The 26,361-nt window shown below is 45.2% G+C and overlaps 1 protein-coding gene across 5 annotated transcripts in view; it reads left to right on the top strand.

Annotated features, from left to right (window-relative positions):
* The window catches only part of LOC111772026 (rho GTPase-activating protein 20-like), an 86,536-nt gene that overhangs the window by 32,877 nt on the left and 27,298 nt on the right, over positions 1 to 26,361 (top strand). For 4 of the 5 annotated variants that reach the window (XM_070259657.1, XM_070259656.1, XM_070259654.1 and 1 more), the window contains exons 3-7: positions 14,638 to 15,256; positions 16,195 to 16,362; positions 22,951 to 23,100; positions 24,096 to 24,137; positions 24,774 to 24,858. In XM_070259657.1, the coding sequence (XP_070115758.1) occupies positions 15,192 to 15,256; positions 16,195 to 16,362; positions 22,951 to 23,100; positions 24,096 to 24,137; positions 24,774 to 24,858 (510 nt within the window). In that variant the 5' untranslated portion in view covers positions 14,638 to 15,191. Of the gene's footprint in view, positions 1 to 14,637; positions 15,257 to 16,194; positions 16,363 to 22,950; positions 23,101 to 24,095; positions 24,138 to 24,773; positions 24,859 to 26,361 lie in introns of those variants that run through there. The other variant, XM_070259658.1, reaches the window with a different exon arrangement.

Genomic DNA, 26,361 nt, shown 5'->3' with positions numbered 1-26,361 from the left:
GCTCTCCTCAGAGCCACAGATTCAGTGCCGTAGACCACTGCAAAGGTCCCCTGTATGGTTTGCCACCCAACCACCAACCTAGTCTACTTAATGTCCCTGAGTATTTGCAAACACTGCCGATCTTCCAAGAATCAAGCACATTTCCTAGGAACAGTTATTGCTTTGTTTGTCCACCAGCAGAACCCCGGTCTCCATTCAGACCCAGGGCTCCAGTGGCTCCTTCATGTGGCCCCTGTGGAAGGAGCTGCTCGGGTCTTGCTCCCAGAGCCCTCTGCCTCCTCACTCACTGCAGACTCAGTCTCACTGTCCTGTGGTCAGATTTCCACATCTCTTCCTCCTAGCAGGCCAGGAAGCCCACAGTTAAACAGGTTGTTTATCAATATCACTTACGTGGGGGCAGAGCACGGGGTGTGGCGCATGGATGTTTGTGGACCCACAGTGACCAGGCTGTCAAGCCAGTGTCCCTGACATTATTTCCAACCTGAGACTGAAGTTAGAACAGTGAGCAGCAGGGGGCGCTGTGGGTCTTCCCCAAGGTTGCACCTTGGGTGCCCCCTGCTGTGTAATCCCTCAAATCCTCCAGGGCTGGGACATTGGTGCTTGTGTTTGCTGAGGGGTCTCAGTAGCTGTGTCCTCTCTGCTCACAGGTCTGAGTAAGGTCCCTCAGCTGCTTCCTCCCTGGTCCCTCTGATGGGGCAAACTCTGAACTCACCCATCAGCTCCTCCATCTAAGGAATCAAGCTCAGACTCAGCTGGTTCTCAGGACAAAAGTGGGATCATCATTAGGGGGAACAAACTTATGTGAGCAGCCCCTTCTCTTTCAGATCAATGGAGAAGAGCAAAGATTTGGGGGCCACCCAGCCCTGATCTGGGGCCCCAGCAGGCTGTGTGCACCACGGCCGGGACTCCTCTCCTCCTCATGCCTCTCTCTCCCTGCACAGGTAGGGACAGTCTGCAGTGTCCAGAGTCAGCTCCTGAGCCTGTGTCAGCCCCCTGTGGCTGAGACCCTCTAGCTGCTTAACCTTAGTCTCTGCCTCATCATCCACGGGTGTCTGTGTCTGCAGGTTCCCTCTCCCAGCCAGTGCTGACTCAGCCACCTTGCCTCTGCATCACCTGGAGCATATGCCAGACTCACCTGCACTGCCAGCAGTGGCATCAGTGTTGGTGGATACAGGATATTCTGGACCAGCCAAAGCCAGGGAGCCCCCAGGTATCTCTTGCTCTGCCACACAGACTCAAATGAGCATCAGGGCCCAGGATCCCCAGCCACTTCTCTGGATCCAAAGATGACACAACTAACTCTGGTGTTCTGCTCGTCCCCGGGCTGCGACCTGAGGACGAGGCTCACTATTACTGTAACACATGGCCCGGCGTCACTAATGCTCACATGTGCTCCAGACCCCCGAGGACGTGAGACACAAACCGCCCCCCCCCCACTCTCCTGGCCTGGTGCGCTCGCCCCTCTGGTGGCTCAGGAGATGGCTTCTGCTGTCACATCTTAGACAAGACCTGATTTTCCTAGAACCAGAACAGTTGACAAAGTCATACCCTTTTCTTCATATCATGAAGAATATCATTGCTAATATATTCTTATCCAACTCATGTTTGCATAGACAAAAATTGCTTGTTGAGAGAGAAGATTCTCTCAGTGGAGACATTTGAGGAGGCCAAAAGAGATCGAGTCTGCCCATGCCCAGCGCAGGGTCGAGTGACTGCGATATGCTTCCGGTCTGACTGTTTCAGTTTGGATTTTGTGATAAAATGCCAAGATGCAGAAATTAATTGTATTCTATATAGCAGTAATGAACCTTCAATTTTTAAAAGAAAAACAATAACATACAACATTACTAATATTTAATGAAACGTGGATATATCTGAGAAAAATTGCAGATCTTGTATACTGAAAATTACAAAACCTTTCAAGAGAAATTTAAAAAATAAATGAATGAATAGATATTCCTAGTTTCTGGGTCAAAAAACTGACTGTCACTAAGATAACAGTTCTTCCCGAAATGATCCAAAGACTCGCTGCAAGGTCTTCAGGTAAAATGTAATCATGATGAACCATGAGGGAGAAGATCTCAGCAAAGAAAGAAAATGCTAAGAGCAGACATAAATGGCGCACAGCCCTGGGATGCTCCTTCTCTCCCTCCCGGGGAGCCGATCCATCTGGGAAGGGAGGGGTGGAGCATCGTCTTTGAACTCCAGGAACAGAGAGGTTGTTTTCGATGATCAAGGTGAGGCAAGGAGAGCAGCGTTAGTCCCAGAAGAGTCAGAGGCCAGGTGGGGAACCTTCTCTGAGGGCTGACGGGCAGAGGGTGGGTGCAGCAGGCCAGGGCTGGATGCCACTGGGTCCTGAGCCCGTGCTGGCACCCACCATGTGCGCCGGGGGTGATGGGTTTCTTGTTGTTGCCTCACCACAAGGAGCACCTTCTGATCTGTCACCTGTGCATGAGGATTGTGACCCAGCGGCTCTAAAGAAGAAGGTGCTCCCAGGGTCCCTGACATCATTTCCAAGGCTCAGAAGTGGAACCTGCATCCATGAATCCTGGACAGGAAACCCAAAGGCTCTTCTCACAAAATCATGGATTACTGGCGATAGCTGCCTGGCCTGTCGCAGAAAGAGTGTGAATCCGTCCTTCAACAAATGGGGCGCCGACAGCCTGGTCTCGTGGGGTTGTGTACAGTGCACAACCATCCAGGAATATTCCTGGACCTCTGCTTCCCTGTGACCACGACCTCCTGAGGTCTGTGTAGGGCCCAGAGCACAGGCTGCCCTTGTGCCACCACGTATCACGGATTGTTCCACAGGACAGGACCCTGCAAAGGGCCAGAACGAGCGAAGAGCAGGCAGAGATTTGGATGAAGGGCTGTGTACGACTTATGGTTCTCCTGAGCACAGAATCAGTAGGATGTGTCTCTCTCTCTCTTTATCCATGTATCTATGTATGTATCTGACTATCGTCTATCCATCTACCTATGTGTGTATATATGTGTGTATCTATCTATGGAAATTTATTTTAAGAAATTTTTTCACATGATTATAGAGACTGGCAAGTCCAAAATGTGCAGAAGGCTGGTAGGCTAGAGACCCAGGGAAGGAAGAGTAGAAGTTACAGTTGGGTTCTGAAGGCAGTCAGCTGGCGGAATTCCCTCTTCCTAGGGGAGGTCAGTCTTCTCTCTATCAAGTCCTTCAACTGATTGGATGAGGCCCACCCACATTATGGATAGTAATAAATTTCAATCAATGTTTACTGATTTAATTATTAATCTCTTTTAAAACATGCATTCACAGAAACTCTTAGAGTAATGTACGACCAAATATCTGTGTCCTGACCGAATATCATGGCATACATAAGCTGACACATAACATGAACCTCCACAGGCCCCTCCCTTCCCTCTGGGTGTGGAGGAGGATGAGAGATGTGAGGTAGCTGTGCCTTAGCTTTGGGGCCTTAAGGGGCAGGGTTCAGGTTGTCCTCACCATGCCTTGGGTCCCCCTGTTCCTCACTGACCTTGAACACCACACCTTTAATGGCTCCCTGACACACGTGTAGGCACACTGCCCAGGGCTGCCCTGCTCCCTGCAGCGTGGACCTGTCCTGTGCGCACAGGACTCTGCTTCTCTCCCTGCTGAGCTGGCCTCCTGCGAGGACTGGGATTCCCGGATGGAAAGCCAAGATCTGCTGCCCCAGAAAAAAGCGCTGGATAGAATGGAGTGATTTTGACACATCAGCCCCTGGGATATCCAGTTAAAGCTCCAGACCCATCGGAACAGCCACACTCTCACAACCTCAGTTCTCTTCTCGGTCTCCACATGGCCCTCGGCCAACAGCTCTGGTTTCCAAGTCGATGGTGAAGCTTAGCATCACTAACCAGCACAACCCAGATGCCACAGTGCTCTTCCAGTGTGGGAGGGCTGGGGACCGAGAGTCACACTCCTTGGGCAGCAAGAGTCAACCCCCCTTCAGTGCTAACGAGGGGCTGACTTTGTAGCATTATTATTAAATTTGCAGAGTGTCTCCTCACCTGATCAGTGAAGACATGAAACATGAGTTGGGAGCTCCTCCCCTCACAGTCTCCACAGCCAGAGCTTTCTTTTCAGTCAATGCTCAGGTTTTGTGGCTCCCATACTGGGTGACTCCATTATCTTTGCAATTTCCCCCTCACTTATCATCCTCTCTGGCAATCCCAAACGTCTGCTGTGAATCCTCAAGTGAGTCAGGCTGTGGACAACATGAGCAGGGACCCCAAACCTCCCCTTCTCCATCTTTTATGTGTTTCAGGCTCCTGCTTCCAAGCTGTGCTCACACATCCATCTGTGGTGTCGGGTCAGGTCTCAGGAACAGGATCATCCACAGCAGAGAAAGCAGCACCTTGAGATGATCAGTGTGGCCTGGCGACAACAGCATCCAGGCAGAAGCCCTAGAAACGTGGACCCAGGTGTTCTTTTCTCACAGCATCTGAGACAGACCCTCTGGCTTCAGGTCTGGCAGGAAAGCTTCCTGAGGGTCTCTTAGATCCTGTCCTAGGACGGGGTTGGCCACTGGGACCAGACATGAGATGATCTTGACACAGTGTCCAGATCTGTGAGGAATCACGATGCAGCCCCTCCCCCTCCCCCTGTGAGCCCGTCACTCTCAGGTCACTTCCTCATCTGAGTCTACATCCGGGTGACTCTGCTGTTCATCTGCTGCCATCCCTGAATGTCTGGAGACTTTGTGGGAGCTGCGGCTCTGAGGATGGCTGCGCCATTCGTGACAGCCTGTTCTCACCCTCATCACTGCTGCACAGACAGAAGCTTTCTTTTCAGGGCACAAATTCTCTCTAGATAATTGACGGAAGAGTCAACAGAAGGGTGATGCCAATGTGTCCAGCCGAGTTAAGAACCTGCCAGTATCTGACCACAAGGAACCCATGAAATCCAATCCCAGATCTTTGTCAGAAACCCAAAATATGCCTCTATTTGCCTGTTTTACCCAATCCCAGGATGGTGGCCCTCTTCCTGTCCTCTTGAGGCCAGGAGCAGTAACTTCCAACCTGATCCCCTGGGCCTGACCCTCAGCTCTGTGCATCTTGCTCCCTGGGGGCTCCCTGCCCTCAGACCCCAGGCTCCCTTGTGAGGACTGACCTTCCTGCATGAACAGGAACCCAGGGTCAAGGCTGCTCCGAGAGTCACAGGACCCACTTGGGCGGAGGGAAAGAGGGTACCTTGATGCCTCTGTGTCCACATCCTCGGGACAGTTTGTGTCCCTGACCTCAGGACTGCGTCAAGACTGCAAACGTGTGTTTCTCTAGCCAGATCAGGAGAAATCGGTGAGAGTTTATCAAGGCAAAGAAGAGACCACTGTTCATCATTTATCACTCAATGAAGGCACAGGCCTTAGGTCTGTCAGTTCCCTGGAAGATTCTGGAAATGGAAAAGAAGACTCCACAGCTGGTGTTGGAAATCAAACACAGAATTAGTGGATGTAAAGGTTTACCATAAGCCAAGAGAGACAGAAGTGGGACTCAATCGTGAGAGTGAAATGAGTGGATTTGTTTCAAAACCATCCTTTTTTGTCTCCTTTCTCATTGCAAAGGTTTAAGTAGAAAAACACAGGTGACGTTTTCAATAAACGCTTAAGAAGATGACAATTAAATTCATCTCCATGCCTGCCTTTGTAAAAATAAATATAGAAATAAAGCAATAAGGACTACTTCCTCAATGGCTTAAGGATGGTGTATCTTTAAACCAGAGAAAAGCATTATCCCAGAACAGAGAAGACTAGAATTGTTCCATTTCGGTCTTGGACCGCACGTGATGACTGCCGACACAGCTCTTCTGAAAGGTTTACCCTGAGATTTGTGTCAAGTCAAGAATAGAAAAAAAGAGAAAACATTTAAATATGAAGAGTTAGATTTTAATTATGAAAGCTATAAGTATGTACCTAGAAGTCTAGAGATTGTACTGAAAATTAATTAGGATGAATGAAAAAATTATCTGAGTCACAATGAATAAACATAGTATCTCATGTTAAAAGTATGTAATCTAAAATGTAGTTCAAAATGTATATGATTCTGTTTCCAGTATAAAAAATTAAAAATTTGACCATATCTGTAGAAAAACAATTACAAATTTCAGCACGTAATAAAATAAAAAATTGAACAAATGGTGGAATGTTTCCTTACATGAAAACAGAGTAAAAATGTCAGCAGTGAGTAGACAGGTTATATGGGCACCTTTATTATTTATGTTGTGACTTATTCATACATGTTTCCCCTTGAGAAAGTGTGGGTTAGCGTAAGCAGAGGTCACGGTGCACGTGACACGCCACCACTGCAGAGCCTGACATGGACCAGGCACAGTGACCCCGTGTGCTGCCCACTAACTGGCATTTGCTGCTAACACATCCCTCCCTCTGATATCTGAGGGGCCGCACTGGAGCAGCACCCACTGTGGGGACAATGACGTCCTCCCTTCAGCACTTCCTTGCTTATGTTGTTCTGGAGCCTCTGCCCATAGGGAGCGAGGACTGAGGCTCAGCTTGACAGGAAGGAGAGGCTGGAGAGAAAACAGAGTGAAAGAGAGACAGAGACCAAATTTCTTGGGTCCCAAACTGTGAGTGCACAGGGTCAGATCTGTGGTGCCTTTGTGTTTTTATTCCCTGCGCTGGGGATGGGTTATGACACCCCACCTCAGCCCAGCAGTGGAATCAGTATGGGGACAGTGGAGACAGTTGTGGATGGTCCTCAGCGAGAAGGCCACAGCAGTGAATTCTGAGCTGAATGTGACCAAGAGGCTGCAGCCTGAGCAAGGCCTGGGTGTGGCCCCTTCCTGTGGGGAGTGAGAGGCAGAAGCTGAGCCAGGGGTGGAGGCAGGGGATCTCTGTCTGAGGGGCTCCTAACCCCTCATGTCAGGCCGAGAGGAATAAGGGCTGGGGCAGCAGGAGGCGCTGTGGGCCAGTCACTGGAGGTTCCATGGGGTGATGGCAGCTAGGAAAACAGCCACCACCTGAGTCTGTGACCCATGTCCAGTGACCTCCATGCCAGGGTCCCAGAGCCTCAGGGCCTCCACCCAGCCCACTTCTCCCTCGGTCAGATGCCGCATGTTTTTTGGAGGGAAGGAAGGGGATTTAGGGAAGAGGTTTGGAGGCTGGTCCTCGGGGACTGGGTGAGATGTGAGTGAGCTGTACCTCCTGAATGATGGTCTATGGACACACATGGGGGTTTGAGGTCCTGAGCTCATCCTTGTGATGGAAATATAGACAACAGCCTTCCTGCCTTGTTCAGTGGTGACAGGAAGGTTGTAGTTGTCAAGTGCGTCATCTCAATGGACTTCCCTCCTTCTCTGAGATTTATCTGAGTTGTCCAATGTCCATGATCTCACATGTCCCTAGGCTGATATCCCACACGGGTCAAAAATGTCCCTGCAGTCCCAGGCATCACACACACACAATAAACTCTCCTGAATGAGAGAGATTGCCCTCCCTGATCCATGGAACAGGAATCTCAGACTTCATGAGGACGGGACTGGAAGAGATACCTCACACTGTCTCCCCTGACTCCATCATGGTGAGCAGGGAGGGGATTGTCTGATTGGTTTGGAAAATGAAAGGCCTGTCCCTGGGGCTGGAGCTGGGGCAAATCACAGGCTCACCACATGACTGGGAGATTTGGGGTCAGAGAGGAGAGGAAAGGACAGAAGGTTTCCCTCAGTGGTCCCAGCATGTGCATCATCTGCTCTCCACCCTCGTCATTAGTTCATGTTGGGTCAACTACTGTGCACACTAGGAGCTGGGCAGGGGACACTGTCTCATAAGACTCTGCTTTTGGTGCCCTGGTCTTTCTAATGTTCTGCAAAGGGTCAGTCTCAGATGAAATGACACCAACTCCAATCAGGGAGGCCCCAGGCTGAAATTCAATACTCTCTGGAGAGGGAGAAGGGGGCAAAACTCCCTCATGAGGATGTCCTCTTCCCAGAGGGAGTGAGAAGGGCAATTACATCTCAAGAACCCACACTAGTGGCCATTGCCTGCCATCACCGGGCTCCTCCCCTGCAAGTGCCTCCTCTCTCAGGTGAGGACCTGTCCTAGAGGCCCAGCTCATGGATGTCTAGACACACACTCCAGTCCAGAGCCCTTCTGTCATGTTCCCCCAAACAAGTGATTCCTCAGGTCACTGAGGGCTGATTTCTGAGATTCTCCCCCTCACAGGGCCCAGGTCTCAGGGGCTCTGTCCCAGTTACGTTCCTCTTCTGTGTCCTGGAGCTTGGATCAGAGTTAGCCTGACTCAGAAAAGTGAACGGTTCACTCATACAAGTAGAGAATGAGCCATGTGAAATATTCTATTCAACTCATACATTAGTGAGGAGACCAGTGAATGGTAAGGATTGGTCCAAGAGAAGAGTGTAGCAAAAATCAAAGTACTTCCATTCCACCAGGAATAGGACCTCTGAAGCAAAGATTTGGAGTGTTGGAGACACGCTGCTTAATCTCTAACAAGGAAGACATCACATAAGAGGAAAAGAGTCTGTGTCTTTCAATTACTGCCACCACTGCTTGTCCTTGGTTTCAATCCATTGTCTGTTTTTCTCTAATCGAGCAGACATTCCTGGATGCTGGGGCAGGCTGCCCTGGGGACAGAGTCCACCAGGGGTGTGTGAGTCTGCCAGGGCTGCCATAACATAACACCACAGATGGGGTGGATTAACCACAGATGTGTTTTCTCACATTTCTGCAGGCTGGAAGTCCAAGATCAAGGTGACGGCAGTTTGGTTTCTCCTTGGCTTGCGCGTGGCTGCCTTCTCACTGTGTCCTCACAGGGACCTTTCTCTGTGTGCTCATCCCTGGTTTCTCTTCTTCTTCTTATAAACACACCAGCCCCACTTGTTTGGGCACCACCCTCATGACCTCATTTACCTTAATTACCTCCTTCAATGCCTTATCTCCAGGGACAGTCACATCAGGGTTAGGGTCTCAACCTAGGATTTTGAGGGACACAGTTCAGTCCATATCAGGGAGTCAGGGCAGAATCAGGGAAACAAAGTCCAGCTCTGTTTGACTCAGGCTAGTTGACTCTCCATATTATGTGCATCCACACCATTTACTGAACACCTAATTTGGGTCAGACTTGGGTGTAGGGGCTCAGGATAGTAGGTGGACAAGATAGGAAGGGTTCACATGCTCAGAGTGGTGACACTGTCTAGGGGAAGAGAGAGTACAAACAAGCAAAATATACTGTATAGGAAAGCTGTTTTGGGAGAGTAAGGAGGGGTGAGCTTGGTGGGGTGGAGATGGGAGCATTAGAGAGGTTGTCAGGGGATCAACAGTATGTGATTTGTTTATGAGGCCCAGGTGCTGCATAGAAAATGAAGGAGGAGGAGGATTGGATGTAGGTAGGGACTAGGTAGGAACTGTGGACGACACAAATGTCAGACTGTGAGTCTGGCTAACCGGTGGAGCAGGTGGGATAGAGGAATAAGTTCAGATTCCCCATGTCTTGGAGGAAGGAAGTATTGAAGGATGGTGTTGGGAAAAAGAGGAACTGAGGCTGGGCTCTTGGGAAAAGTGCGGGTGTCGGGTGATTCAATCAATTGAGACAACATGATGGCTCCATCTAGTTGAGACAGGATTATTTGAAGCTCACATTTTCAGGAGATATGATCAGCTCTGACAAATGTGTCTACTCATTAGGAAGGCCAGGCCTGCGCATCTCTAGTTTACTCTCCTCTTACATTTGATGAAAACTTCACCTGTGCCTGTTCAATTTCAGCATCTTGTTAGAGGAACAGAACACGAAGGATGAACTCAGCCCCCTCCTTCTCAATGCTGCCCCCATATTAGAAACTTTCCACTTTTTAAAAGCCAGAAAATGACCCTTTCTACCAGATTAATTAATCTGAACTTCAGGAGCGGGATTCTGTAATGGGGTCATGTTAAAATGCTTCCAGAGGTTTATTTTATGTAAAAAAGATTGATAATGCCTACTTGGCTTCTCTTCTTATTTTCTTGAGGAAGAAAATTGGCCAACAAGACAGGACAGGCTGAAGAGGCTGAGACTTGGCTCCAGATGGGACCTCAGGCCTCATATGAGGGGGCCTGCTCTCCCACTGGGCAGGGTCCAGGAGGATGGTCCACACATCCTGATCCCAGTCATCCCCTGTGGGGGCTGAAAGGCTGTGCCTGGAAGCAGGTGTTAGGATGGCGTCATTTCCCAGGCAAGCAGAGTCTAGTAGGAGAAATCAAGAAGACTCTCCTAGAAACCAAAGTGTGATGGATGCATTTCAAGAAAGACAACCCCTCAGTGCAGTGAGAAGGAGGATCTAGGCAATGCTTTACCCCAAAATCAAGAGAAGATAGTGGATGGATGGGTGTGGCTCCCCCCTGGGCACTGGACAGTTTCCTTGTTGGGCAGGGTTGGCCCTGGGTCACAGCTGATAAGGGCTGTGCTGAGACAGAAGTCTGCTTCAGGGTCCACAGCTGGTATTAGTCTGAAGGCCTGCTTCCTGGGGCTTAAATGGGCCTGTCCCCAGCCCATTTCCTGCCCACAGACCACTCTGCACAGGGCTGGAGCCAGGGCACAGGGCTGCCTCAAGATTCCCATTCAGACTGAGGGCAGCAGGCCTGCCTCCAGGGGCACTGATGAGCATTTGTCTTGTGCAGTTCCTGGATGGGCAGGACTGCTCCTGGACTGTGGCTAAGAGGGGCTGGAACTGGATCACGGGCTGCTTCAGGGCTCACAGCCAGGGACACGGTTGTCAGGCCTGCTAACTGAGGCACAGACGGGAGTGACTCCTGCTGGGTCCATTGACAAATGGTGCAGGTGACAAGAAGAAGACAAAAAAAGATGTGCCATGTTCACAGGGGTATGGCACTGATCTGGGCCTGTGGTCAGGACCCCCTGAGCATGGGCCTGCCTTCTCAAACACCACTCCTCAGCCTTGGGTTCCACCAGGATTTCACAGTCTCCTACCTGGATCCAGAAGCTCCCACAAAGGCACTTTTCTCCATTGATGGCCGCCAAATCATGGTTGCTGAGTGAGGACACGAGTGGGGGACCGCCTATTCCATCATCTTGCTGATGTCACTCGCCTGTTAAGTGATATTTAAAAATTTTAGGTAATGTATTTTGTTCTCGTATGGTTAGTCATTTTTGTGTTCAACCTAGGAAGAATTTGTCTATTGCCAGGACATGAAGATGTTACTGTATTTTTTCTAGAACTCTTATGATTTTAACTTTTATATTGATGACTATGATTCAAATCAGATTGAGTTTTTCATATGGGACGAGTCAGTGGCCAGTGGTCACTATTTCCAGACCACAGGCTTGTGATCAATTAAAGAAAAGCCAGTGACTATTTCAACAGAAAAGAATTTGATAAAATTTCAGAACTTGTTTGTGATTTTGAAACAATCTCTCAGGAAACTGGAATCAAAGGGAAGTCCCATTCCCTGACAGAAGACAGGAAATAAATAAATCATCAAAAATCATTATTCTAAGTCACTTTATGTTAGAATTTCTCTATTTAAAACAGAGATAAAACAAACGTCACACATCAGAAGAAGCGATCTGTTAGAATTGCTATGAGAGCAGCATCCTTGGTCCTGCAGAGGACGTTCTAGATTATGAGCTTCCCCACACGCAGGGACATCCTTGTCTGTCACAGTTTTTAAATTAAATGATCATGAGGAATAGTCCTCCAGGCTCTCTAATGGGTCACATTTTTACAGATCGTCATAGTAAAGTTGTTCTGGAATTCAAATGCTATAAAATCTCTTCTTACAACCCTTTATCCTAGATGTCTGACTCAGTCCAAGGATAATACTCCACCAACCAAATTGGAAATATGAAATGTTTAAATAAAAAGTAATAACATAATATACATCCACTTCTTTAGGGAATGTAAACAGGGTAAACTAATCAGAAAAACAAAATGATGATAAGAATCATAACTGCATTCTTTGTTCAGTATTTCTATGCTTAAATTTTATCTAAGAGAATATGCACAATGGGATCAGATGTAAGTGTGGAAATTTCCTAGTAAATTATTATAATAAAAACAGGTATTTGCTCATCTCAGCATGGTCAGTATCTCCAGCAGGTGATGTGTGAGCCTGGTCCTGATGGAAGGGGACAGCGGTGGGAAAGGAGGACCAGAAGTACCAAAAGGAGAAGGTGACACTGGGTTTCAGGGTTAAGCATCCTCTTAGCAAAGGGGCCCTACTTGTGCTTTTGTATAGGCTCCAGGGGAGAGGTGAGCCAAGAGGTCGGAAATAAAGATGGTCACATATACAGAGACTTTGAATGTGACACTCAACAGCTTTACATAATCTTGACAGTGAGAGAAATTGTGTGAAACGTTTAAGCAGGGAGGTGCCTTTATCAGATAGATGCGCTTGAAATATCGCTCTAAATACAGAGTGAAGAATGGAATACAGTGGGCAAACTGTGGGATGAGGCCACACTGAGGGACTCTGCAAGGCTGGGGGAGCAGGGCTGGGCTCCTGCACGTGGTACCTGGAATGGGGCAGAGCCGTGTGCAGCTGAGGGGAGGCTGGGGACAGAGCACAGAGAATCTCAGTGTCCATGTCCTGAGGGAGATGAGGGGCTCTCAGCCAGCAGGAGCAGGCTCCAGATGCCCAGAGGAATTATGCGAGTCTATGCACTGCCTCTTTCTCCTGCTGGGATCTAACTTCCATGTGAATAGGAGTTTTCCCCTCTTATGTCACTGCTGTATCTACAGAGCCCAGAAAACTGTGGCACAAAGGACAAACTCAGCAAGTGTTTACTGAAAGAGTATTTGAATTCTCCTGAATTTCAAACCTTGTTGAAGAGCAGATCTGAGGCAAAGATAATGATTTCTGCTTTCTGGACAGCTTGAGCCTGGAGTTCTGAGTCGAATTAAGAGTAGAGGTTAAGTAATAATGGTGATCTCATTGTCTATAGGACAGAAGAGAAACTCCCCCTTGACCCTGGGGACAGTGACCAGGGAGATGGACTGGGTTCCACGGCTTCACGCAGAGAAAGAGAAGGATGCGCTGGGCCTGCAGGGACTGAGGAAAAAACCATGGGGAGCAGGCGGAAGGGGGAACAAGCTCCATGAGCAAATAAACTGCAGAGTGTGGGTGAACTTGATAGAAGTCAAATAGCATTCCACTTAAGAACATGTATGATAGACATTTTTTTTTAGGATTGGCACCTGGGCTAACAACTGTTGCCAATCTTTTTTTTTTTTCTGCCTTATTTCCCAAAACCCCCTGTACACAGTTGTATATCTTAGTTGCAGGTCCTTCTAGTTGTGGGATGTGAGACGTCGCCTCAACGTGGCCCGACGAGCTGTGCGCGCCCAGGATCCGAACACTGGGCCACCGCTGCGGAGCACGCGAACTTAACCACTCGGCCATGAAGCCGGCCCCTAATGATAGACATTTATTAACAAGATGTTAAATGTAGAGCTCATGATCCAGCACAAGATCAATGAAATTTTAATACTCAATTTTTTAACCCAAAATCCTATGAAGGACCCTAGTGGGAAAACCTGTGAAGAGAGGATGATGGGGTTGGTAAGCTGTGTGTCCATAGAAGAGATGATTCTGAACAGGGAGAGATGGATGACAGAAGCCAACAAATGAGGGTCTAAGACTTTCTCTGCCAGGTTGGACTTTACTCTAATACAAGATGGCGTGATGGGAGCTGCACAGCTCAAATATTAGGATTCATTGTGCTTCTTTGATTTCTCACTAGTACAGGCAATAGATTACCTAAAAATTGGAGTTTAAAACACAGATAAGGTTATGTGAGATTATTTGGAATTCATTGCTTTATGCACAAGTGATGGAACACTGAACATGGATGCGCTCCCTAAACCACATTAAAATGAAGGGATATGATGTTTGCAACATCTTGTCTCATGGTTAAAACACTTTAAATTCCAATTTCTGTACATTTTTCCACCTTCCATGTGCACTGCCTTATGAGAGAGTGATACAAGAGTCATTGCCTCCAATGTATGTGAATGCCATTAACAGATGATCAGACCATGGATGTGTGAATAGAGACAGTGACCTGGTGAGCTGCAGAAACCAGCTGTGCTCTCAGGGCTTTGGCCCTGGTGAGGGGTGTGTCCTGTGACCAGGAGGGGGCAGTGCAGGACAGCCCTTTGGTCCCTACAAAGCTGCTCAGCAAGGACCATTCACTCAAAGGAGCCTGGGCCTGGGGGCTGGACCCTGTGCTTACTGAAGGAGGCTGAGAAGCTCTGTCCTCTCTGGCCTGGCAGAGTCCCCTGAGCAGGGACCTTTGTGTTGTCTCGGTAGGTGCTTCCTCCCAGGGCTCTCCCAAGGGGTGAGGCCAACCTCCATCCTCCTCAGTGTGTGGTGTGAGCTGAGCTCCAGCACCAGGGCTCAGGGAGGGGCTGGGCAGTCACTGGATGGAAACCCATTTTCATGGGCAGCCCCTACTATGGCACAGGGTGGAGACCATGGGGATGTGTGCACCATGGCCTGGTCTCCCCTCCTCCTTGTGCTCCTCTCTCACTGCACAGTTGGGGACAGGCTTTGGGGACAGAGGGAAGCCCCCAACATCACTTCTCCCTTGCTTAGACTTCTGAGAAATTTCCCATGATTCTTGCCCAGCAACCATGCCTGTCTGTGTCTGCAGGTTCCCTCTCCCAGCCTGTGCTGACTCAGCTGCCCTCCCTCTGCATCTCCTGGAAAAACAGCCAGACTCTCCTGGACCCTGACCTCTCGCTTCAGTGTTGACGATTACTGGATATGCTGGTACCAGAAGAAATCATGGAGACTGGGCAGAGAAAGGATCCTGTGGTGATGGAAATAAATGTCCTGTATCTTGACTGTATCAATGCTACTATCTTAATTATGGTATTGTACTATAGTTTAGAGAGATAGTACCATTCGGGGAACCAGGTAAAAGGTTGATGTAATTTCTCTGGGTTGTTTCTTACAACTTCCTGTGAATCTACAATTATCTCAAAGTAAATAGATTAGTTTTAAAAACTCAAAAGATGCAGGCAAAACCAGGGAAACAGATATGTCAGTTTGTCAGTTATGGCATGCGCCTTAGAACCCTAACGTCATAACGGCCGGTGACCTTGACAACTCCAGAATCCTCAGGCTTCAGTGCCTAGTTTACAGTGCTCTGCCAAGTGCTGTAGACGTGCTCGATAGTCAGTGCCAAGAATTGAAGAAAACGGGATGTTTTCGTCAATCAAAAAGCGCTTTCAGCTTTCAGGCGGTCGTTCAAGGCTTCACCTCCGCAGGTAGTCTTTGAATATACTACTCTTGATCGTCCAAAGGGACTAGCAGTCACAGGAAGTGTTCTGTTTTGTTTCTCCTAAAACATGGGAACTGATTCTTACCTTCAGCACTGCTTTCATGAAAAGCTACTCATGTTCACAAGGTTCAGTGCTGCTGAGTACAGAAAGCAGGCTTTACATACTCAAGGGAGACTCTTTCTTGGCTCCATGAGAGAGAATTTTCTGTAGACCTATGACAATATCTCCCTATTCATGAAAGAGTTTTTGTGTCCTGAGAAATTTAGTTGTTTTACCTTTTATGACCAAAGAGTCATAGCTTAGAGGTTATAAGCTCAACAAAATAATATCTAAGACCCTGTTGTGTTTAGAAACTTATTGATGTTTCCAGTATTATTTGCTGATCTTTGAGAATTTCCCCCCAAAACTTGAATACTGATTTAGCTACGATTGGAGTCAATTTTCCAGAATCTTCAGTTATCTAAATTTTTATGTTAACATGAAACTAAATTGTAATTACTTTTTCACAAATCTCTAGGTCACTTTATTTTATCTGTCTCAGGCCACAAATTGTCCTGGGTTTTGGGTTTTTTTTTTTTTTTTTACCTTCTTGTAATATTCTCAACCTTTGGCCTCTTGGTTCTCCCCTTCCCAACAGCTCGTGGCCATCTTTGCTTTGCTGCTGCCCCCTTCTCCCCACCTCTAAGAGTTGGCATGCTCCGGGGCATGTCCTGGAAACTGTTCTCCAGCTACCTCAACTCCCTGTGTGCCCTCATCTTTTTTAATAGCTTTCTGTAATTTGGAGACTTGAATTTGAGCTATAGAGTTCGGTTTTGGGGATCGAGGCTAATTTTTAGTGTCGTGTTAACCTTGACCTTTGGCACAAAACTCTATCAGGTATTTGATGGGTGACTGGTTGTCCTGTGGTATTTGTTGCTTTGCAGGGAAAGCTCTTCTGTTGAGGTGGACACCCACAGTGAAAATGCTACGTCATCTGAGAGTGCCGGTCGCACTCTGCTGATCCACGGCCCCGTGGAACTCAAAAGAGGCTGGAGGAGGCAGAAGCGACACCTCTTCTTGCTCAGCGATCTGTTGCTGATAACTAACACCAAGTACGTGTACACTACAGGCTCTCCTGATTACCATCAGATTGTGTTTTCACCAACCCTTACTGTGGGAAAATATTAAGTGGATTTCTTCTTTTGCTTTTGCAAATGTTTTGATCCTCCCTTTAGTCAACAAGTATCGACAGAGGTCTTGTTCTGTGCCGTGTCCCTGTAGAGAACACGATTGAGAATGTGACAGGCAGGGTCTCTCCTGCCTGGAGCTTCCGGACAGATGATAAAAATAAGAGGAGGGAAATTACACATTGAAGTTAGTGCTTCTCATAAGAGAGAGAAGAGGGTACCATGTGGAGAAGAAAATGGGACCATCCTAGAGAGGGGCTGTCTATGAAGGTCTCTCTGAGGTGGCAGCATTTAAACCAAACCTATGGGGTGAGAAGCAGCCGCATTCCTAGACTAGGTGGCTGAGCCTTCTAGAGTGAGGGACCAGCAGGACTCAGTGGGTGCAACTCAGCCCTCTGGAGGGAGGGGTTCAGGAAAGGCTGATGTGACTGGAGCCTGCAGTGTGGGGCACAATATCAGGTAAGATACTGTGGTCAGGGGTCCAGCCACACAGGGTCTCCACAGGCCACAACAAAGGTTGAAATATTATGCTGAAGCGTATTTAATTAAGCAAGTGACCATATCTGGTTTATATTTTTAGCATATTGTTCTGCCTATTGCTAGATAGCAGATTGGTGGGTAAGCAAGAGTGGACGCAGGGAGACTAGTTAGGGAGGCAGTGGTTCTGGTGAAATATGACAGGGACTCCATCTTGGGAGTGGCAGTGAGAAGAGGCAGCAGACAGATTTGGAACATATGTTGGAGACAGAACCAAATGGATGCACTTTCTTCCCAACCCTGGACACAAATGTAACCAATATCCAGCCTAGAACATGGTAATTGCTCAATTAACGTCTAACGGTAGGTGGATGCAAGGTCATCTGTTTACTTTCTTCATCTCTGTTTTCATGATTTATGAAACACCATAAAAGACAAAGAATATTTCACCAAACTATCAAGAAGCTTTTTCATTACTAGAGAAAATGAAAACTCTTTTCTTGGCTGCCCTCACCACTAGCTCTCAGTTAGTTACGCCATGTCATAGGTAAGACACGCAAGTACCGACTTTGCAAAATGCTATATTTAATCTGAGCGACGTTAATAATAAGAAGCATGATTTATCAGAATTTTTTTCTGTCAGGAATTATGCTGAGGACTTTATGTACTGAATCTTGTCTGACCCTTGCAACTACCCAGTGAGATAGGCTCATTTTCCTTATCTTATGGAGGACCTTGATGCCCGGAGGTCTGCTGCCTTTCCCCAGGTCACCACCTTAGCAATTAGTGGAGTCCACGTTTGAAGCTAGGTCTGTTAATTTCAGCACACAGTCTCTTACCCAACCTGTGGTGCTGCTGCCTCTATTCTCTCTTTTGTCTGGATTTCACAGAACACACCACAATCAACTAGTTTCTCTCTCATCCTTGAAATCAACCTTTCCTTTGTGGTGAGGAAATGGCTACCTCACATCCTGGTGAGAAATGGAACTGAGAAACAAATGAGAAGTCTAGCTATCAAAAAAAAAATCAGAGGCCAAAATAAAGACGATAAAATATATTTAAGATGAGTGAAATTGCCTCCAGATGTAGGCTTGGAGATGACGATGTCATAAAGAGGACAGAGAGAAAAAGATTCTGTCCAGGGCTTGGCATGAGGTCCATTCAAGGCACTCTGCTCCTGATAGAGGAATGAGGCATTATTTTTAAAAGTGTAGACTAGTTACCAATCTCTTTATTTAAGCAAGGTTAGTATAGGAAACTGAAATTTCTTGGATGCATTCTTGGGACCACATGAGGAGCATCACAGATGGCTTATTTAGTTTCCCCAATAGCCCTCCAAGGCAGGTACTGTTATCATCTCCAGGCTTCAGATAGGAAGACAAAGACTGAGGAAGGCTCAGGAACTGGCCCGATGTCATACACAGGAAAATGGTGGGAGAGACTGCACTGCAGGTCTGCCTTCATCCCAAGGCCATGCTCTTCCTGTCACACCATGTTGTATTCCTCTGTGCTCAACCTGAGACACACAAAAGCAAGCAACCACAACACTCATCTCCTGCTTGTCAGGACTTTGCAGACCACTCACATTCAATTTTTAAGGGGAATACGTTCTCCTTCACTTTTCTTTTCACCTTTGTAATTATTACAGTATTTAGGAGAGTAGGAGACCTTTGTTTTCTCAGATACTGCTAACCTCTGAATGGGTCTGATAGAACCTACAGTACTCTGCTAAAAACATTTTATATTGATACAGTGTTCTTTTCTCCTAGCAAATTGCATCCATTTCAGAGCTGAATTTTTATTTTGGTTGGTCCATTATCACAGAAGATGCCCACCATCTTTCACATACTGCTTTTCAGAGAGCTCTCTGTGTCTGCTCAAGGGTTTCATAATGTGACACAATCTCTATCAATTTATTCAATAATATTCTTGTTTATGAGACTCAGTTCCTGCAAGATTACTTTTATATGCTTTCTACATCCATTGGGAATGTTGGAAAGTGTAGGTGATCTAAGGCATTTGATTTGCTTCAGAAGACCTTGATATAGAGAGAGCAGAGATTTTTGATAAGGTAACTGTCTTCATCTGGTCAGGCTACCAAAACCAAATATCATCGACTGCTTGGCTTAAACCACAGAAATGTATTTACAGAGATTCATTTATTTATTATTAGTGCTTCCAGTGGCCATCATGCCAAGCCCTGGACAGAGTCTTTTCCTCTCTGTCCTCTTTATGACATCACCATCTCCAAGGCTACAGCTGGAAGCAATTTCACTCATCTTAAATATATTTTCTTATCTTTATTTTGGCCTCTGATTTTCTTTTTGATAGCTAGACTTCTCATTTGTTTTTCAGTTCCCTGAGCATTCTGTTCCATTTCTCACCAGGTACCAAGCAGATGAGAGTTAGTCATTTCCTCACCACACAGAAAAGAAATTTATTTATTTACAGAAATTTGTCATGGTTCTGGAGACTGGAAATCTGAGATGAGGCTGTCAGCAGGGTTGGGTCCTCATGAGAGCTCCCCTCCCGGCTTGCAGATGGCCGCCTTCTCCCCATGGGCTCGCATGCCTCTCCTCAGTGTGTGCCTGTGGAGAAAGAGCTCTCTCTCTTCCTCCCAATCCTATTGGATTAGGACCCCACTCTTATGACCTCATCTAACCTTAATTACCTCCTATAAGCTTTATCTCCCAAAACTGACATATTGGCTATTAGGGCTTCAAGGTATGAATTGGAGGGTGGGGAGTGGGGTAGGAGTTGGGGACACAATTCAGTCCATAGCAGGAAGCAAGCAGTACTCAATGCTGCCACCTTGTACAAGAGTTTACCACAGCTTTTAGAAAGCTGGCTACTAGATCATTTCCATAGTAAACATTTGGGGACATTCGTGATTACTGTTCATATGAGAAAATTTATTTATTTTTTTCCTACCAAGAAATAACAACTTCAATGAAATAGCCACCTGCAACAAGTCGCTTTTTTCCTTTCTGTCATGCCTCACTCTCAGATGGAGGATTGTGTTATGTCCTGGATCGATCTGTTCAAGTTAATCACCTGAGTTTAGTGCCTGCTTTTTCTACTCAGGGAAGGGGGTGGAGTGACTTAGGTTCCGTTTTTCCTCAGTGTGTCTTGAGGCTTCAGTTGGAAACTCTTTCTTCTCCAGGTTGATGCTACAGAAACCAACACAAAGGGAGTAAATAGTTGACTGACTGCTGCATATATATTAGTCAGACTAAATGAACTTTAGTTTGTGTGTAATAATAAAGGGGATTTATATGTCCTTTCTTCATGAGGAAATTATATTTCTCCCGTTGTGCTGGATGTTAATAACAGTCAGTGGAAATTATTTGGAGATTTTTTTCATACTACATTAGAAACTTTGGTTCTCAAGAATTAAAGTCAGATGGGAACTTTGTTAACATTTTTGATATTCATTAGAATGCTAAATAAGAGGTTATTTTTCAAATGAAATTATGACTTGTTTTTTTAAACAGCATCTACTTCATAAGATACTAATACTCGTAGAGGCCCATGGAGAACGTACAGAAAGGAAGAGACTGTACTTACTTAGCTCACACCCCCCTCAGACATCTCTGTCCTCATATTTAGTTATTAAAGAATATATAAACAACGAAATCCAATTTTGTTTAGGTCAAAAGATGAAGATGACTATTAGCTTATTATCAGTGGCATTACAAAGATTCTTGCAGAAGATACCATGACCCCTACTCCCAGCATCTAAGGGAACACCTGTGCCTTAGAATGAGGGGAATCTCCCTAGAATCTGTGACTTTCCACAGTTCACCGGGGCTCACGCTCCCTTGTCCAAGTTGAGGTAGAAGAAAGCAAGAGGGATACCATCATCTTAGCAGACCGATAGCAAGGGCCCATGCCATAGAAATAAAAACTGCCTTTTTCCTCCTGCTCCCTTTGAGCCAGTTTCCATAAGGTTCATCCCTTCTCATTTCTACTGACATAATCTGAAGAGTCAGACACTGAGAGCAGAGAAATGCGGTGAGATCTCAGGAGAATCCACTGTAGTACAAGCCTTTGCTGTAATACATTTTCAGTATTTCCAGGCTAGCATTTAGCTTTGTTGATAGAATGTCAGGAGATTGATCCTCTCACTCTCAAATGAGAGAACAATACCGTCAGAAAGCCTGATGGCTCTGGGGGGAGAAAGGAGGCTGGAGGTAGGAACGATGAGGAGGGCACTACATGGAACTGTCCAGGTCAGCACTCATGGAGGCCGAGTGCTTGTGAGCATAGGCTCATGACTTAGGCTGTCTGGCTTCAAAGCCCATCTCTTGCTTTTGGCAATTTTCTTAATCTCTCTGTGAGTTTCCTCATCTATAAAATGGAGCTAATAGATATAGTGGATTGAGGATTAAGTGAAGTAATCTTTGTAAAATATGTAGAATAGTGCTTGGCATGTGGTGGGAGCTCAATAAATGTTATAGGAGACTGAAAACCATACTCTGGGCTTTTGACAACTCCGTGGTTTGGTTTCAAGGAAGTGGATAATCTTGGGACTTCATGGAACTTTGGAGAGAATTAAAGAAACGACTCTTTCAGGTGCACATATTTGGAATTTTCCACACAGTACCTTAGGTGTCTCCACACATGGACATCTACATGACAAAACTTTTAAAATCTGTAAAAACAAGTAGACACGTGTCTCTCCTATCGGCAGTAGGCTATTTTTAGCTTCATAATGCTTTTAGAGTTACGATCTAGAACAATTATTTTATCTGAGAATTGATTGTGTTTCACACAAATCTTCAAATACATCAACATAGGGTAAAAATGTGAAATAAATGTCTAAGAAGCCACCTGTGTCACAAGGCGTATTTGCATCCACTGTACCCTAACGTTTGAATCTAGGTCATCCTTCAGGTAGGCTTCCTGCAGAATTATTTTCGTTTCATAAATCCCATCAAAGCCTTTTTGCTTTAACTGTTCCATGAGTCAGCAGAGTCTTAGGGGTTTTTGAACCTGAGGTGTCTTGGATCTCATTTTAGCTTTAGCGTTTCCACATGTGGTTCTGAATAGGAGGCAATTCCGAAGTGGCGTGCCCGTGTTCCCTAGGCATCCTTCAGAGGACTTGTACCGTCTAAATCTCAGGCTCGCCTGAGTGTTAAATTTGTGAGTTAACCGAGAGATATAGTGGTTTCCATGTCAGAGGTCAAAGGAGATTAGGCAGAAACTGTCGGAAAACCATTTCATTGCTGACAAAGTCGATCACTTTCCGATTCCTCAGAGATAAATGGGAAATATCTCCATGACTCACATGTAAGACCTCCTGGGCACTGATGTGGGACCAATCGATTAATTGGTTGAATTTTGAGCTCAGTCCACGCGCTAACAGTTTTTCAGTTTGATCCGGAACCTGGTAGAAAATGATATGAATGAAATCTTAATAAAGGAAATTTAAAATAACCTATGCTTAAACGCTAGAAAATCTTTTAAAAAATTAAGGCTGAAAATGTATTTTAAATCCCTCTGATCCAAGCTTATTGCTGTTTTAGTCTGATTCTCAAGAAAAAAGTTGTATAATTATCTTTATAAATCATGTATCATGTATCTTTCTTCAGCTACTCAAAGGCTTTTTAAAGTAAGCAAGACATGAACAAATAATAAATTAATTATAGTAATAATAAATCATTAAGTAAATAAAATGATATATGTGACTATAATAACAAATATAACAATAATAAATGAATAATAAATGAATTGATGGTTCTCTAAAAAAGCTCTAAAATGTAGAGTATGGTCCATACTCAATCCTCAACATGCAGAAAAATGGCTATTTGCTGCCATTGTGTTTTCAGGGCCTTCCTGGGCCAGGCGTCACTCAGCACACACTTTGTAAAGACCCATCCAACCCCTGACTGTGCGGAGCACAGAGGGTCACAGAGCTAAAGGAGGCACGTTGCACCCCGAGGCAGTGAGAATTGGCATCTTACCATGAGCACAGCTGTTCCCATAACATTTAAGAAACAAACTAACAGAGGTCTTGTTTGGTTATCTTTCTAGTTACAAAAAAAACTTTAAAATAAAAAATAAAGTACCCCTGAACACCATATGGATTGCCAACTGTTTGGACAAATTTGGAGAAGTGGACACCTCTGCCAAGAGGTCCTTTGTCTTGGGCTGGCCCACAGTGAACTTTGTGGCCACCTTCAGGTAAGACCTACAGCTTTTGTATTCAATGACTCCTTTTCTGACCTCTCATAATGACACTTGTATGTACTTTCCCCCAAAAGGTTTTTATGTGCAAATTGATCATGAACAATGGGAACTATTGGAGTAATTTCCTTTCCTTTTTGGATGAGTGCTTTTTCAAATGGGCTCTAGGAGCTACTTGGGGAGGTGGATGTTCAGGGTACATGGAGTAAGGTTTAAGGCCCCTCTCAACATCCTGCCCCTAATCCCCAGTGAGTAGCTGTGTTTTTAAATCACTGGAATATCTTCCATGAGCAAGTACTATTAAATAGTCCAAGTCAGTTTGAAAAATTGCTTTTATACTCTCAAATTCATTCCCTTAAAAATAGTATTTAATTATACAAATAAAATTAATCATGTCATCAAATACTGGGTTGCCTGAATTGCTGTGTACATATTGTCTTATTTGGTGTCTATAGAGAGGTGACAATTCAAGACAAAGGTATGGTCCCAGAGTACAAGTTAGTGTTCCGAGACATGTTCTAAGACTGGCACGAGGATGGGGAATGTGGTCCCCCGACCCTGGATATCCTGAGTCTACACTTCTGGGTTCACAGGGGTCCTTTTTTATATTTGAATAGCACTGCCAGCTGCAGGAACGCTCTGAGGTATAATTAACCCTTTTCCTGTTCTGGAAACTGAAACTCAGAGTGGTTAATTGATTTGCCCGTGATGATTTGCCCGTGATCACATAGCTTGCCTCACATAGTTGCAATTATGTGTTTAGATTCCACACCAACTGCTCTCCCACTTTACGATCTATTTCCCATCGCTGTAACACTGCTTGGAAAACAGCAGGGCCCATCAAATGCCCAACGATGAGGAGAGCACAACTGACACGCACATCCACGTCAGTGATAAACGGCTGCTGCTATTTTCATCTGCAATGGCAGTTCTAATATCTTAGTATAAGTATTTTATGTAGTTAATTTTTTCTCCCTTTTTTTAAATTGCAGTTCTTCAGAACTAAAGGAAAAATGGCACTCTTCCCTTCAAAGGTATTTTTTCAGTATACATATTCTAAATCTTTGATCCACAATAAAAGATTGCAGATCTCTTCATGGCAGCACCCTCAAACTATTCTCCCTCTCTCTAGTAGAAGCTGTGCGAGCATCCTCAAATAACTCCTTGTTTAGATTTACCCGGCTGCTACTGCAAAAATGTCCTCTCACTTACATGCATGTTTTGCTTATTTTTGAGGAAGTTCTGCTTGTCACTCTCATCTTCCCCTTCTCTCCAACCTAATGATTGGATCCAATGTTACTCTGAAAACACATGCTCAATTTCCCTAAGTGCAGGTTACTCTACTGAGTGATTCTCAAAGCAGCTGCTACTTCCTACCCTTGAACCCAGGAAGGTGCTGGGCTCTCCAATCAGGCAGGAAAGCTCTGAGGACTGGATCTACTGCCAAATCTCACACGACAGGGGCAACCCGTTATTTTCTGGGTCATGTCTTACTTTCATGAAGTATTTTTGCATATTCTTCCAACTCATAATTTGGTTTTGCCGAGTCTATTTATATGCTTTCAAAAATAACCAAGTAGACTGAAAATATTAGCAGTATAGATTATTTGAAAAGAAGCTAATAGCTAATCCATCCTACTCTATTTTGGGTTATTATTGAATGTGATTAGGTGCATCAATCTAGCCAAAGAGAAGGACCAGCCAGAGAGCATTCCCCTCAAAATCGTCACTGAGGACATTAAGAACTGTGTCTGTGTGAGTATTTTTAAGATCAAAAATTAAATTAAATTCCAAGTTCTTTATTTGGGCAGAATGAAAGAGAAAGGCATAGACATAGACAGAGAGAGATGGAGGTAGAAACAGAGAGAGAGAGAGAGAAAGGGAGAGAGAAGGAAAGAAAAACAGGAAGGGGAGATGAGGGGGAGGGAGGGAGAAAGGAAGAGAGGGGAAGAGAAAGAGAGAATTTAGAAGGTACCAAGTGGAAAACTGTATTTTCCTGTATCCATACTGTGACATAAAACGTGAATCCCAGGTGATATGAAGCAAGAGGAATCTATGATGGCTTCAGTGCTTAAGCATGAAAAGAATATTGCATGGTAAACGTTCCTAATGTTTCTCTGGATCCTGCTAATGGTAATTATAGTGGCTTGTTGTAATAAAGTGATTTTCACAACCAGGTATTTCCTATTAGAATGAAACATTTTTTCCAATTGTTGCTACATGCAGAGTGGCCTGGGTTGTTTCCACAGTTTTTTTCTTCCTAGGATGTTTTATTTAGAATAATTGTAAAGTTACAGAAAAGTTGCAAAAATACAAAAGGTATAAAGAACACCCATATACCCTTTAGCTAGATTCACCTATTTGGTTAACATTTTACTCCATTTGCTTTATCATTTATTTTGTTGTCTCTCTCTCCTTCTCCATATTGTGTATGAAGATACCTATTTTTGAGGGTCACACATACGTCGCGGTCCTTTATCCTTAAACACTTGGGTATGTCCTAAGCATAAGGGTATTCCCTTCTATAACACCATACAGTTATCACCTTTAGTCCATTGAACATTGGTGTGATACTTGAAGCTACCATTCATGTTCCCATTTTGCCGGCTGGCCTCAGTAATGTCCCTCTTCTAGGAGAGAATCTACTGGAGGGTCAGGTATTAAAAATGCGGAGAAGTTTTGAAAAGTCTTTCATTCTGAGGAATGTCAGCACTAATTGAACTGAAAAGGTTGAGACTTTTAAGAGATCAGTATATTTCTACCTTATTTTGTTGATGCCACTGGGGAAAAAAACCATTCACCTCAGTTGTTTCTATAGAATTTGATCTCTGAAACTGTAGTGCAGGAGCTAAGACATTGACCCTGAGGAGCAAATATTCTGGGTGTTTTTCATATCACTTTGTTCTGTTATCTGTTACGGGAGCTCTCGATCACACACGATAGTATGTGAAGGTGGAAAAAGAGGCAGTTTAAGACAGTTATTTCCTGGCCAGTAGGAAAGCCGTGCAAATATTCTGATCTGTTTCTGAGTATCCAAGAGATGCTCTGTTTGAGGAGATAAGACTGGAGTGTTCCCTAGGAAAGCACACAGCCTGCTCTCATTTCACTTAGGGCAGGGGTTGCAGTCAGAATTTTTCATGGAAAATCACCTTTAAATTTTTGAAAATGAACTTTAATTGCATAAACGTTACACAAAACAAACATTTCTAATGTTCTTCATTCATTCCCGAAGATCCAAATTTCCCTCTAATTCTATTT

The sequence above is a fragment of the Equus caballus genome, unplaced genomic scaffold, assembly GCF_041296265.1.
Source record: "Equus caballus isolate H_3958 breed thoroughbred unplaced genomic scaffold, TB-T2T haplotype2-0000440, whole genome shotgun sequence".
NCBI lineage: Eukaryota > Metazoa > Chordata > Mammalia > Perissodactyla > Equidae > Equus > Equus caballus.
The sequence above is the reverse complement of the archived record's forward strand: the minus strand, read 5'-3'. Positions and strand labels throughout refer to the sequence as shown.